Source organism: Sturnira hondurensis, unplaced genomic scaffold (genome assembly GCF_014824575.4).
Source record: "Sturnira hondurensis isolate 20B ecotype Veracruz unplaced genomic scaffold, ASM1482457v3 Scaffold0003801, whole genome shotgun sequence".
Lineage (NCBI taxonomy): Eukaryota > Metazoa > Chordata > Mammalia > Chiroptera > Phyllostomidae > Sturnira > Sturnira hondurensis.
In genome coordinates this window covers 637,754-651,202 of record NW_028076432.1, presented here as the reverse complement: position 1 = coordinate 651,202, position 13,449 = coordinate 637,754, and the positions used below count along the sequence as shown (strand labels likewise).

The 13,449-nt window shown below is 37.6% G+C and overlaps 1 protein-coding gene across 1 annotated transcript in view; it reads left to right on the top strand.

Annotated features, from left to right (window-relative positions):
- The window catches only part of PTPRQ (protein tyrosine phosphatase receptor type Q), a 261,122-nt gene that overhangs the window by 82,436 nt on the left and 165,237 nt on the right, over nucleotides 1–13,449 (top strand). Inside the window, exons 28-32 of the mRNA XM_037042809.1 lie at nucleotides 6,805–6,985; nucleotides 8,370–8,531; nucleotides 8,632–8,811; nucleotides 9,768–9,875; nucleotides 10,013–10,294. Coding sequence (XP_036898704.1) covers nucleotides 6,805–6,985; nucleotides 8,370–8,531; nucleotides 8,632–8,811; nucleotides 9,768–9,875; nucleotides 10,013–10,294 — 913 coding nt within the window. The remainder of the gene's footprint in view (nucleotides 1–6,804; nucleotides 6,986–8,369; nucleotides 8,532–8,631; nucleotides 8,812–9,767; nucleotides 9,876–10,012; nucleotides 10,295–13,449) is intronic.

Genomic DNA, 13,449 nt, shown 5'->3' with positions numbered 1-13,449 from the left:
GAAGGAGACCACCCTAACTCTAGCCCACAAGGTTTCACACAGTTTTTTCACATGGCCATTCACTTCCTTAAGCCAGCAAGGAGAATCTATAGGATGTAATGCAATTTCCTTCCCTCCTGGGAGGGAAATACCATCATTTTTGCCTTATTTTGTTCCTAAGGTGCAAATCACAGGCCCCACCCAGTTCGAGAAGAGAGGGTCATACAGCACCATAAACAATAAGAGGTAAGGGTAATGGGGGCCACCTGAGAGGTTATCCATCACACTCTCAGTGCACTATTTTATATTCCACATACCCATTAGAATAATAGGTGTATCAATTTAAATTATAAAAGTAATAAAATAATAACAGCTCAGGAAGATGTGTACGTATCTATTTTTGTAACCTAACTCTTCACTATAGAAGAAAGTCAATAGATGCTGTCTGACCTAAGTGAGACTTAGCAGAAAGTATAAGCATATTATTTAGTGATTTTAGAGATAAACACCATAAGAAATAAAAACAAGTGGTTAATAGTGGAAGGAATGGATAGGGATTTTCACTGTAAATCCTTTATCATCTTTTTTCTTAAGCCATGTACATATATCATGATGATGAAACTTCTTTAAAATTTTTTTCTTGTATTTTTCCCATTGCTATTTAGTCCCCTTTTACTACCCCCAGCAGTCACCACACTGTTGTCCGTGTCCATGAGTCCTTTTTCCTTTTTGCTCAATCCCTCCACCCCTACCTTCTCCACTCCTTAGCTGTCAGCCTGCTCTTTCTCGATGAGTCTGTCTCTGTTTTGCTTGTTAGTTCAGTCTGTTCATTAGTTTCCACATGTGAGTGAAATCATATGGTATTTCTCTTTCTCCGACTGGCTTATTTCACTTAGCATAATGCACTCCAGGTCCATCCATACTGTCACAAAGCATAAAATTTTCTTCTCTTTTATGGCCGAGTGGTATTCCTTTCTGTATAGCCGCTGTGGAAACAGTATTGGGGATACCTGAAAAAAATAAAAAGTGAATCTTCCTTTTAACCCAGAGATCCCACTTCTGGGAATATATACAGAAGGAACCCAAAACACCAATTCCAAAGAACATAAGCACCCCTATGTTCATTCCAGAGTTATTTACACTCCCCAAGATATGGAAGCAGACTGAGTGTCCATCAGTAGATGAGTGGGTAAAACAACAATGGGACAATTATAAAATTTACATGATGCTGAAACTTTAAAAATATATTAAAATATACTTGAATGCTAGGCTTAATGTGATATCATTACCCTTTTTGCATTTTTTCTCCAGTGACCCTCTAATGATTTATATGTTTCTTAATGAGTAGGGGTTATTTAAACAAGCCAAAATATATATTTTGTTTTAAATATTTAAACAGATATTTGAGAAAAATACATTAGAAACTTGAGTCTCAGGGTTTTAGGAATTTTATTTCAACTTCTAAACTTACAGATGAATCTCATCTATAACATCCCTAGTAAATGATTGGGAATCCAGCCTTTTCTAAAATACTCGGTCCCCTCTGTTACTAGGGTGTGCAGTACAGTAGTAGCTCCTGTTCAATAAACTTTAAAACATTCCTTGGTATAGTCTCACAAGTATTTATTAAGTAACTCTAAAGTTTCAGGTATTCTGTTAAACCCAGAACACACATAGATGAATAAGAAGCCACCCTGCTCTTAACTATTTTGAACTGAAATATCTGTCCTCTAATATTTACCAGCATATCCTGTCTCCTCTCTAGACCCACCCAGTGGAGTAGGGCAGCCTTGATGTGGGGATTGGGAACCCGGAAATGTGTTCCAATCCTCCCTCTACTAACACTGCTAATGTGCAATTGAACAGGCGACTGTGAAATGGAGATGCTAATATCTATCTCTGTGCTATATTGAAGTGATAGGTCATGGGTAAAAGTGTTCAGCACTGTATTTGGTACATGGTAACTTTAAATGTTAGTCTTTGCAGCAGTAACAATAATACCTATTGATTTAACTTTTTATCATTTGAAGACTGATGAGAAACAGCTTCAGTTTCGCATTAATCATGGTTTGCAGGTTCTTCCTGTTATTGATTAGTGCCCTGTATATATTTTTCTGTTTGTCGATGAGCCTCTTACTTGGGTGAACACAATATCCCTTACAATATCCCTTATTGTGGTTTTACTAGAGCCAACCAAATTGAACATAATTATTTTCTGCTTTTGGGTAGATTTCCTACTTCTGTTAATGCAAAGAAGAAAATTAATTTCTTTGGGGTCTCATTCTACTGAGACTGAAGTCTGAAGTACCCAAAAGTCATCTCTTCATGGACTCTTCTTTGCTTGACTTTCACAGTCAGATCTCACCTTGTACTTACTCTTTGTACACCTTGTACCCTGGGACATTTTCTCCTCAAAGACGTCAGCTTACTACTTAGTGTTGCAAGTGTCTGAGATTCATACAGATACCTCTTTTTTAATCCAAAATATTTCTCAAGTTTATTATGAAAGGCAAGTCTGCTAAATGTTGGCCAGTTGTTATGGACTGAGGCCGAGGAGGGGCTCAATAACACTTTAGGATGCTTGAGGCAATTTTAGTCTATTGAGCATTCGATACAAACAGAAGCAAGCCTTGATGATTGTTTTCATTCAAAGTGCAGAATGCTACGATATCCATTAGGAGGTTTCCAAACATTTTCAAATTACAAACTTGTATCTTTACTATTGCTTGATAATAGATAACATAAATCACATCATCATCTATAATATAACATGGAGGCATTTCTTAACAATAAATCTAAATTTTCATTAATTTAATTCAGATTGCATCCAGTGAGTCTAAATTGACTGATATAATTCAGAGCTGTATAGATAGATACATATTTTGGGTTTGTTTTATTTTTTTAAGACTTTATTTATTTATTTTTAGAGAAAAGAGAAGGGAAGGAGAAAGAGAGGGAGAGAAATAAAACTGTTTTTATTATAATATAATAAAATCATATTAACTTTAGTGAAAATTATTACATGTAGAATCACGTTGGTTTAATCAGGTAGGTTTGTAATTTACCTCTCAGGACTTAAAATTCTTTCACATAAATTCCAAAGATTCCTGAGTAGCTAATAAGAGGCCTTTCATGTTGATGAATTGTGACATTCCCTGACTCAATTCTTCTCGACTGGGGGTGATTTTGCTCTCCAGGAGAGATTTAGAATCTCTGAAGACATTTTTTTGTTGTCACAGCTAGGAAGATGCTTCTAGTGGGTAAGGACCAGAGATACTGCTAAACTTCCCACAGTGCACACGACAGCTCCTCACAACACAAAAATTACCGGACACAGAATGTCAACAGTGCTTAGGGTGAGAACACTACACCAACCCAATGAGTCCCAAACTTTTGGAAACTGCAGTGAATCTTTTCTCTTCTGTATTTCCTTTATTTCTACTTCTGCTGTACTCTGCCCCTTCTCATTCTTTCTTAAGTTCTGATTCTCTCCCGTGATTTTTGCTCTTACATTTTTATTTTTCAAAAAAGATTTTATTTATTTTTAGAGAGGGGAAGGGAAGGAGAAAAAGAGGGAGAGAAATATCAGTGTGTGGTTGCCTCTCACTTGCCCCATCTTGGGGATGTGCCCACAACCCAGGCATGTGTCCTGGGAATTGAACTGGTGACCTTTTGGTTTGCAGGCTGGTACTCAATCCACTGGGCCACACCAGCTAGGTCTCTTTTTCTTCTTAAAACAAACAAACAAACAAACAAACAAACACCCCTGATTAATGTCTAATGCTTTCTTATAAAGTCAAAATAGGAGAACTATCACTACATGGCATACCCTGATAATTAGTTATGTTCTAGATTACTATAAAACCAATGATCAAATCATTGCCCAGGTTAAGGAGGGTTTTTCCAATGACTACCAGAATTTTGGAGAATTGCTGATCATCACAAGTATACAGGCCAGCTCTTACCTTGAAATGGCAGTATGTCAGCAGAGATGCTTCACCTAGTTAATTGGTGGGATGCTATGGTTTGCTCATAATTTATCTGACTTGGGTATAATATTGAGAGACGTAATGCAAAATCATAGTCCAGGAGGAAATTCTTTGTGCTACCTCATTGTACCTTCTATAGCAGTTTGTGCACAGTAGATTGTCAGAGTGGCTAATTGATAGTGGAAACAGCTGTGTGGGTTTGGCCTAAGCTATTGACTAACATTCCAGGGCATCTCTGAATTATGTGTTTGTGCTGAGTGCCCTCCCTGATTCTGCTGTGGAGGAGAGCTGAGGGGGCCGTTGGAAGGCAAAAGACCTTCACTTGTCCCATAGAGGCTTCCCTTTCTGGAGGCTTTTTAAAAAAATCACAACATTTTTAGAATAGATCATGTAGGTGGCCCCTGCTTTTCATCACAGTACTTTTTCTGGATAAGGTGTAACAAGCTTTAGATAATTTTATCTCAAAAATATCACTTGGAGAACTGGGAAGTTTCTTGACTCTTTTCTCCGTTATTTTATCTCTTAGAAAAGTTAATAATTAAAAATATCTGTCTTTGTAGATACTTAATTAAATAAACTGCCTTAAAATGTCTTGCTTTCTTGAGATTTTTTTATCCTAAGCATCTCTTATTTTTTGAAAATACTAAATGCTTTATATTACTAAGGAATGACAACCCCCCTTTTTGGCTTTATGAGCAAAGACAACCCCAATCAAGCAAGGAACATAATTAAAAGACAGCTGTACCAAAGATTATAAATAAATAAAATCAAAGCTATGAATTATAATTGAGGATAACTAGGGTATATATATTTTTTATTTTAATTGTTGTTCAAGTACAGTTTTCTGCCTTTTACCCCCATTCCAGCCTACTCCCCCAGCCCTCCCCACCTCCCTCCCCTGCTTCCACCCCCTCTCTTGTTATTCTCCATGTGTCCTTTATACTTGTTCCTGCAAACCCTTCCCCTTTTGCCCTGAAATTCCCTCCCCTTTCCCCTCTGGTCACTGTCAAATAGGGCATATTTTAAATAAAAAGTTTTTTAGCTGAGTTTTGAAGCAGAATTTGAAAAGGAATAGATGAAAAGAGAGTGTTTCTTGAAATGTTTTCTTTTTCCCCAAACTGTTTTACTTTGGACAATTTTGAATAGCCAAGAAAGTGGAGAAAAGGGAATAATGAGTTTCCAATTACCCATCAGCAGGATTGGATAATTATCAACACGCTGCCATTCTTCACTCAGCTCTCTTGGGTTATTGCTGCTTCTATGAGCATGTTCTAAAATAAATTACAGACTTCACATCATGTTGCTCCTACATATCTAACTAATTGCAAATCTCTAGGAAATGGATGTTTTAATTCACTCAACATTTCCATGACCACAACTGAGGCAGGAGATAGTCAGGAGGAAACTCCATTGGGGCTGCAAGGCTAAGGTAAAGGACATCCATATAAGACAGAGACCCTCTACGACCAGTTGTCCCTGCTTTCTGGAAAAGCACTGAATCATGGTGACTCAAGAATGCACCTGTGCAGAAGATGCTACATGACCCCTGCTTTATTACAATAGCACTATAAAAGTAACATTGTGGGGCCTCCTCCTCCAGTAGCCAATCAAGAAAAATCGTGGGAGACCGCATGCGCAGTAGCTTTGAAATGCAACTACTTGTACATGCACAATAGAAGCCCGCCAAAAACTATCCAGGAAGCTTCTGCCCTGTAAGAATAGAATCCCTCCAGCTCACGAGATCAATCTCTACTGAGCTGGCCCTCTTCCATGTTCTGTGGAGTGTACTATTGCTTAATAAATCTTCTCTCTTTCTTTATGCTATAAACTCTGTGTGTTCAGTTCAATTCTGTGTCCTCAGTCACCAAGAATCTGGTTACCAGTGCCCACCTGTAATACAACTAACAAAATCACTAATATTGTCTTGGTATCATCTAATACCTAAATCATATTCAAATTTCCCAGATTGTCTTCAAAGCCTACATTGCTAGGTATCTTCTAGTGAGAATCCACAGAGCACACATTGCATTTGGTCATTAAGTGTCTTAAAGCAACATTTCCATTGATTACTATTTAGCCTTATTCTTAGGGTTGACAATCTGTGCCAAACCCCTAATAGTAATTTGGCCAAAACACTCTTTTCCCATCCCGTTCCAACCAGTTATGCTGTGTGGAGAGGGAAAAGCAAGAGAGCCCTCTTGTCATCCTAACAAAAATCTTTAAATATTTGTAGTCTGCTCCTGATATTTTTTTTACCTCAACATCTGCTGCTTTGGTGAACTTGACATGTGTCAAGTGCATATGGGACCTAGGAACAATGACAGTTACTGCAAATATCCCGGAGGTCCATTGAGAAGCATTGCCATGCAGTTTTGTTCATGTCTGTAACTTCACTCAATCAGAGATAAACTCCTGTTACTAACATGTATTAAGCAGTCATGCAGGCCTCTCACACCTTGCATAAAACAGTATGCCTAGAATACATCCCTTCTGGGGGTAAAGGAAGCAGTTAAAATATGTTAGTCCTGAAATCTTTGCATGAAGATGTTGAGGTTTACAATACCTGAAGTCAGAAACAAATGCCTGCTTCTTCCTACAATCCAATAGTGGTCTCTTAAGATCGTAGTGATCACAGTGTGTTACAATGATGCAGGCTTTTAGTAGCTTCAGAATTGAATTTTGGATTGTGAACGGGACAGGAGTCATGAAAATGATAGTATCTTTTTAAAAAGCATAGTTCCAAAGTTACTAGTTTCTTAAATTGATATTCGAGTGAAGTCATTATTAAGTATAATGCTCATAAGTGGCCTTTGCAAGCAACTATTTTTAATTACAGTATGTAAGTGACCCCATCGCTCCAGAGACTGTGAACACAGTAGATTCGATGGCAGAATTATTTGAGGGCTCAGCAGAGATATCTTCTGACCTGTACGCGATTGCTTCAGTTATGTATAACACTTACCCACATAACAAATTTCCTGCGAGGAATAGAGTTGAAGACCAGCATTCAACACTTGGTAGGTGCAATTTTTACGTTCTAAGAAGTACACTTAAACCACCAGTGCTAGCTAGCACAGATATGAACCTTAGCTTAAAGTTCAACCACATTATTAATGGTTCATGGGCTGGAGTCAGATTTTTTTCTTCTTTAACTGTTGGATAACCTCATGCAGCAAATGGAAATGCCACACAGGCAGAAGTTGGCCCCTGCTAACCCATCTGACCTTCCTCCCAGAGAAAGTAGCACCCTAGAGTCTCTGGCCAAGCTGCATAGACAATCAGTTATTACAGTTGCCAAAGCAGGTGTGATGGGGAGGGATTAACATATCTTCAAATCATTTACAGGCCTCACACTCTCTGCAGCTTTTGACTGATAGGTTTTCAGATGTCACTAAAGGTAAATAGGTCAGAAAGTTACAAGTCCAGTGCATGCAGGGATAAACAGGTGTAGGTGACCCCGACGACGTGGGGATGTCATTAGTGTATGCACTTGCTCTTCAGGGTCAATGGATCTTTTTGTTTCTAAAAGAAGAATGTCATACATAGCAAATTAAAACTAGTTGGTTAGAAAACACAGATTTAAATTATCTCTGTTTTTTATGGAATGCTAAGTGAGAAGAACATTTTTCCTTATTTCTTCTCTGATTTGGTACTTGTCCTGTTCCAAATTTAAAGTGTTATTTTATTGATGTTAGAATCAGACAAGCAAATCACATTACCTTCAGTACATGTTTATTGCATTCGCCAATTCATTCATTTTTTTCTGTGCAAAGAGCACTGGGGGCAATGCTACAAATTAAGAGGCCCACGGTTTCTGATACAGATGTTTCCTTAAACATTTCAAGTTTGGCCTAATTGCTGATTAACATTACTAGAAGCAAAAGTTTTAAATAAACACAAAAAATCTAACATTGTTTGAAATCCTTGTTCAGGCACATTTATGTATCAGTTATCCACACAGGCTTGCTTTCAAGTATCACTGGGTTTAGTGAAGGTATAGTGAATTTTGAGTTCAAATATAAAGCCTCATTTCTATCTTTCGCAGTACAATCCAGCAATGATATAATATTTCAATTTGGTATCATTGCCTACTGTGTCTTTTCAGACAAAATTCCTAGTTAGTCCCTCTGAGTAAGTTATAGTTTCTTAACATACCTATTTCATGGTCCAGAATACTGTATAATAACTAGCAAAACTACATTATGCGCACAAAATGTTTATAGATATTGTTGGGAAGTATTCAGCATATTATTAATTATACATGTACCTTTCATATAAAGGAGTGCATGGAGGAATTAGTGAATAAGGGGAAATCAGTTTTAAGGTTTTACTGAATGAGCAAAAATAATTTTGATCATGAACCTGAACACCTCTTTTTTTAAAAAAAATGATTTTGAATAGGAGCTACATGGAACCAGTATACCATTGACATTGTTGCCGAACAGCTGTCTTACATTATCAGGAGACTCGTACCTTTCACTGAGCACATGATTAGTGTATCTGCTTTCACCATCATGGGGGAAGGACCACCAACGGTTCTCCATGTGAGGACGCTTGAGCAAGGTAAGAATGTGTCTGAAATAATTGCCCGCAGTTATTGTTCTTGCACATTTTAATACTTTTTCCTTTTTATCCATATTAATTATTCATTCTTCTTTTCAAGTGCCAAGCTCCATTCAAACGATAAACTATAAAAATATTAGTTCTTCATCTATTTTGTTATATTGGGATCCTCCAGAATATCCCAATGGAAAAATAACTCATTACACAATTTACGCAGTGGAACTGGATACAAACAGAGCATTCCAGATGACTACTGTAGATAACAGCTTTCTCATAACAGGTAGAATGAAGTTTTGCTTCTTAAAAAAACATTTATATTCTTCTGATGGAAAATATGCGTCTCTCTGTGCTTTAAGCCCTGCAGGGCATGTGTGTTTTCATTCCAGACTTTGTTGTGCTGTGCTGCCATGGATATGTTTAAAACTAGGTGGAGAAAGAACTTGAGTAAGTGTGTTCTCCTGTGTATTTATCTGCAAAGAGGTAAAACCATCAGACCACAAGTATCTTAGGAATATACTTAACCCAGGGAATTTTTGTGCCTGGTATATTGAAATAAGTCAGTATTGAAGGAATGAAGGAATGAACGCGAAAATCGGCTGAAGTAACCAGCAGGTGTGGTGTTTGTGGCAACTAAACTATACTCCTCCCAGTGTGCCAAAAGTTATTTTTTAGACTAAAATTATTTATTAATATTTTAGGAAAGAACTAAAACATCATCAACATAAGAAGATCCTCAAGCCCAAGGAATTTTAGGAGATTGAGATTATACGGAGGCCGGCCTGGGTGGTCCGTCTCCCAAATAAATTAGTTTCACCATGTCTACGTCCAGTGGCACTAATCTAAGGGTGNTCTTAGGAATATACTTAACCCAGGGAATTTTTGTACCTGGTATATTGAAATAAGTCAGTATTGAAGGAATGAAGGAGTGAACGCGAAAATCGGCTGAAGTAACCAGCAGGTGTGGTGTTTGTGGCAACTAAACTATACTCCTCCCAGTGTGCCAAAAGTTATTTTTCAGACTAAAATTATTTATTAATATTTTAGGAAAGAACTAAAACATCATCAACATAAGAAGATCCTCAAGCCCAAGGAATTTTAGGAGATTGAGATTATACGGAGGCCGGCCTGGGTGGTCCGTCTCCCAAATAAATTAGTTTCACCATGTCTACGTCCAGTGGCACTAATCTAAGGGTGTTGTTTTAAGGAATTTAAAGAGATTGCCTGTTGTCTTTATAGGGTTAAAGAAATACACAAAATATAAAATGAGAGTGAGTGCCTCAACCCATGTTGGAGAAAGTTCTTTGTCTGAAGAAAATGACCTCTTTGTGAGAACTCCAGAAGATGGTAAGACTCTCCAGTGTGGCTTTATAGAAAAAGCAAGTGGTCTTGCGTGCTGCCACCCACCTCATGCTGCCTTCAGTGTCTGAAGCAATGACCATGAGAAAAATACACATATGTAAAGTTTTCTTTTCTTCCTCCAGAACCGGAATCATCCCCTCAAGATGTGAAAGCTACTGATGTTACTGCAAATGAAATCAGTTTGAAGTGGTTACCACCCAAGAAACCCAATGGGATTATTGTTGCTTATGAAGTTCTCTATAAAAATATAGATACCTTATTTATGAAAAACACCTCAACAACAAATATAATTTTAAGAGACTTAAGGCCTTACAGCCTCTATAACATTTCTGTGAGGGCGTACACCAGATTGGGCCATGGCAATCAGCTATCTTCTTTACTGTCCGTACGGACAGCTGAGACTGGTGAGTTTTTTGTTTGGTCACTTCATAATACATACCGATGAATTAAACATGTCTGACAATTGCTATATTGTTCCTATTTTACTTAACCTAAAACCCCTCATTATTCCATTTTGTGTGATCCAGGAATTTATTTGCTTTTTCTGGCAAAAGGGTGGGGAAAGGCTTGCCATGCAAACTTTTTAAAAGTATGATTTGCATATAAGGGAACTCCAAAATAAAAATCAGTGCATTTTACAAATGAAAGGCCTTAAGAAACTAAAGACATTTTTCAATGTACCTGCAAATTTGCAAGTTGATAACTCCTTGCTTTCAAATTAGGTAAAAGCAGAGACGTACTCATGAGAATAGATTCCTATATTCTAATGAGGTACGTATATGGATACAGGTGCAGAGTGGGAACAAGAAAGGGCTTCCTGGGGAAGCCAGGAGGAGGAGGGAGCATTTGACCTGGATCTCAAGGAGTCAGTTGGAATGGACAGGAGGACTTACAGAGGCCATGTGGTGTGTGAGCAAGAGAGGAGTTACTTATGTTTGGTTTCCCTGATGCAAGGGCAAACAGCACGAAAGAAGACATTTTGCCTGATGATCTTAGTGTATTGTTTATATTTACAATCATTTATTGGAGCATCACTCTTAAGTCAACTTTCTAGTGTGTGCTGAGAATTAACAACTAAATTTAAAGATACTGTTTCAGTCCTACATGTAAAAAATAAATATCTATTGACTAGGAACTGGCGGAACCACACGGAATTACTGTTCCTGTAGGTCACAATGCCCAAATATCAGCATCTGTATATGGCTCAGCCAGATCCTATATGACTCTGTTGCTGACTTGGAGGAGCAAGGAATCTAGCAAAGCAGCTTACCTTTGAGCAAAAGAATCCCTTTGAAACTGATCACAAATTAATTAACAGATGACACAATGCCAATAGAAAATGGCATTGGTTATAATTGCAGGAACAAGAGAATGATGAAAAGAGCATTTTTCATCATCAAAAGTTCCCCTAAAGTAAAACCTAATTGATATTCAAGTACATATTATCTTGTCTCATTGCTTTTATAGATAATGTACTTCAGTATTTTTGTAAGAAAAATATCTGCTCTTTACAAGGCCTGGTTTTATCTTACTTTTTACACCTAGTCAAGAAAAGAAACAAGCAGATTTTAAGCCCCCGCAGAGTGCCACAGGCTCTGCCACTGGCTGTCACAACAATCGCCGTTTTATTCCAGAATACAGCAGTGAGGCATTATGACCTTCCTTGCCTAATGAAAAACAGAGATCTGAGAGTTTCATCCTTTCAACAAGTATTTACAATATGGCAAGCTCTACTGGGAATATAGCACTGTTGAATAAAGTGAATTTTTACCCAACTACAGTACATATTAACTGGTGGGTGTTTAATTGTTTAAGGTTATCCAGTGGGTAGGGGATGAAACTGAAATTGGAACCCCAATCCATCTGCCTCCAAAGCCCATTTCCTTTCACAGTACTTGATGCTGTTTTAGGAACCTTCAATAAAGTGAGTAAGTTATTAATATACAGAGTCCGGCAGAAGTACTGCCTGCTTTAGTGTGGTCGATAGGGCACATGAATGTCTCACACAAGATGGGCAACAATTTGAACATTTCACCTGCAATGTCACATGGTGTGCTTGAGTGTGATATTCTTATGTTACAGAATTGCATGCTTATGCTTTTGTCATAAAAAGGGGGCATTGTTTGTGCCGGACCCTGTATATCCAAGATCTTTTCTTGGATCTTTCTTTCATTGTTACAGTGATGTTTTGCTGTTTCAGGCTCTGAGCAGCATCAGAAAGGAAAGTAAGAACTTTAAAAAATCCTGTTGTGATATTAAACAATAGCATATCCATGCATGCTTATCAAATGTTTCACTACATAGTGGTCACAGCATCAAGGACACTTTATTTTTATGATTATCTATAAAATTATTTTGTTTGCTAATTATTAAATGTGTACAGTTTTTTTACTTAGTATTAAAAAGTAAATTTGATTATTATTTTGTTATTTCTTGTATGAGCTTAACTCTAAGACAGGGATAACAATAAAATAAAACTGTAAGTGAACGTAAGAATTCAACTTGAAATGCAATTTAAAATGTGAATTTTATTTTTGGAAGATGCCTTAGAAAATGCATATACCTCTATATTTAGGAGATGAGAACACCTAGGGATATTTGAATAAAATGACTCAAAAATCATAATAGATGAGAAGTAATGTTTGGACTTGAAGGTGAGCCTCCTGTCAGCCAGTCAGGGCTCCTGAGCTAGTGACAAAGCAGAGAAGGGGGAAGCGACTTACAACAGGGTTAACTAGCTCACCCACTTGGGTGAGAGCAATTTGACTATCCTTATACTAGACATTTCAGAAGCAAAAGAGGCCATATAATAGGGTATGGGGCTCGATGTCCATTCTCCTAGTTTCTAGTTCTCTGTCCTAAGTTAGGGTACTCTCCAGGTCTGTGCATTCTCCATCTAGATAAAAATGATGGACAATGGAATCTATGTTAGTTACTTTTCCTAGATCATGTTGACCATGACTGAATTCCTTCTGAATAAAAGGAAGCTAGAATTTTAAATAGAGTTTCAAGGTGTCATCTGAAACAGGACGTGACCAAGAGCAACTATCTCTTCCCAGGGCTTATAGGTTTATTTTTTACTCATGTGAAAAACAAGAGTCCACTTTTTTTTGGCCTGGCTGGTATAGCTCAGTGGAATGAGCGCAGATCTGGGAACCAAAGGATCGCAGTTCAATTCCCAGTCAGGGCACATGCCGGCCTGGGTTGCATGCCAGATCCCCAATAGGGGACACATGTGAGGCAACCACACATTGATGTTTCTCTCCTTCTCTCCTTCCCTTCCCCTCTAAAGATAAATAAATAAAATCTTAAAGAAAAACCAAAAACAAGAGCCCACTTTTTGTTATTGTTTTATAAGAAATGAAGGAATGTGCTAACTCATGTGTTAATGCTACTGCTTAACAAATAGGAGAACTTTATTTGTTCAATGTTTTATCTCGATTGGAGAATCAGGGTTCATTAATGCTTGGAAATGAAATACTAAACTCTTGTGTTCAAGCAGGAAAGATCAACACAAGATTGATTTCATGTGTGCACATATGTGTTTATGTGTGCTTTA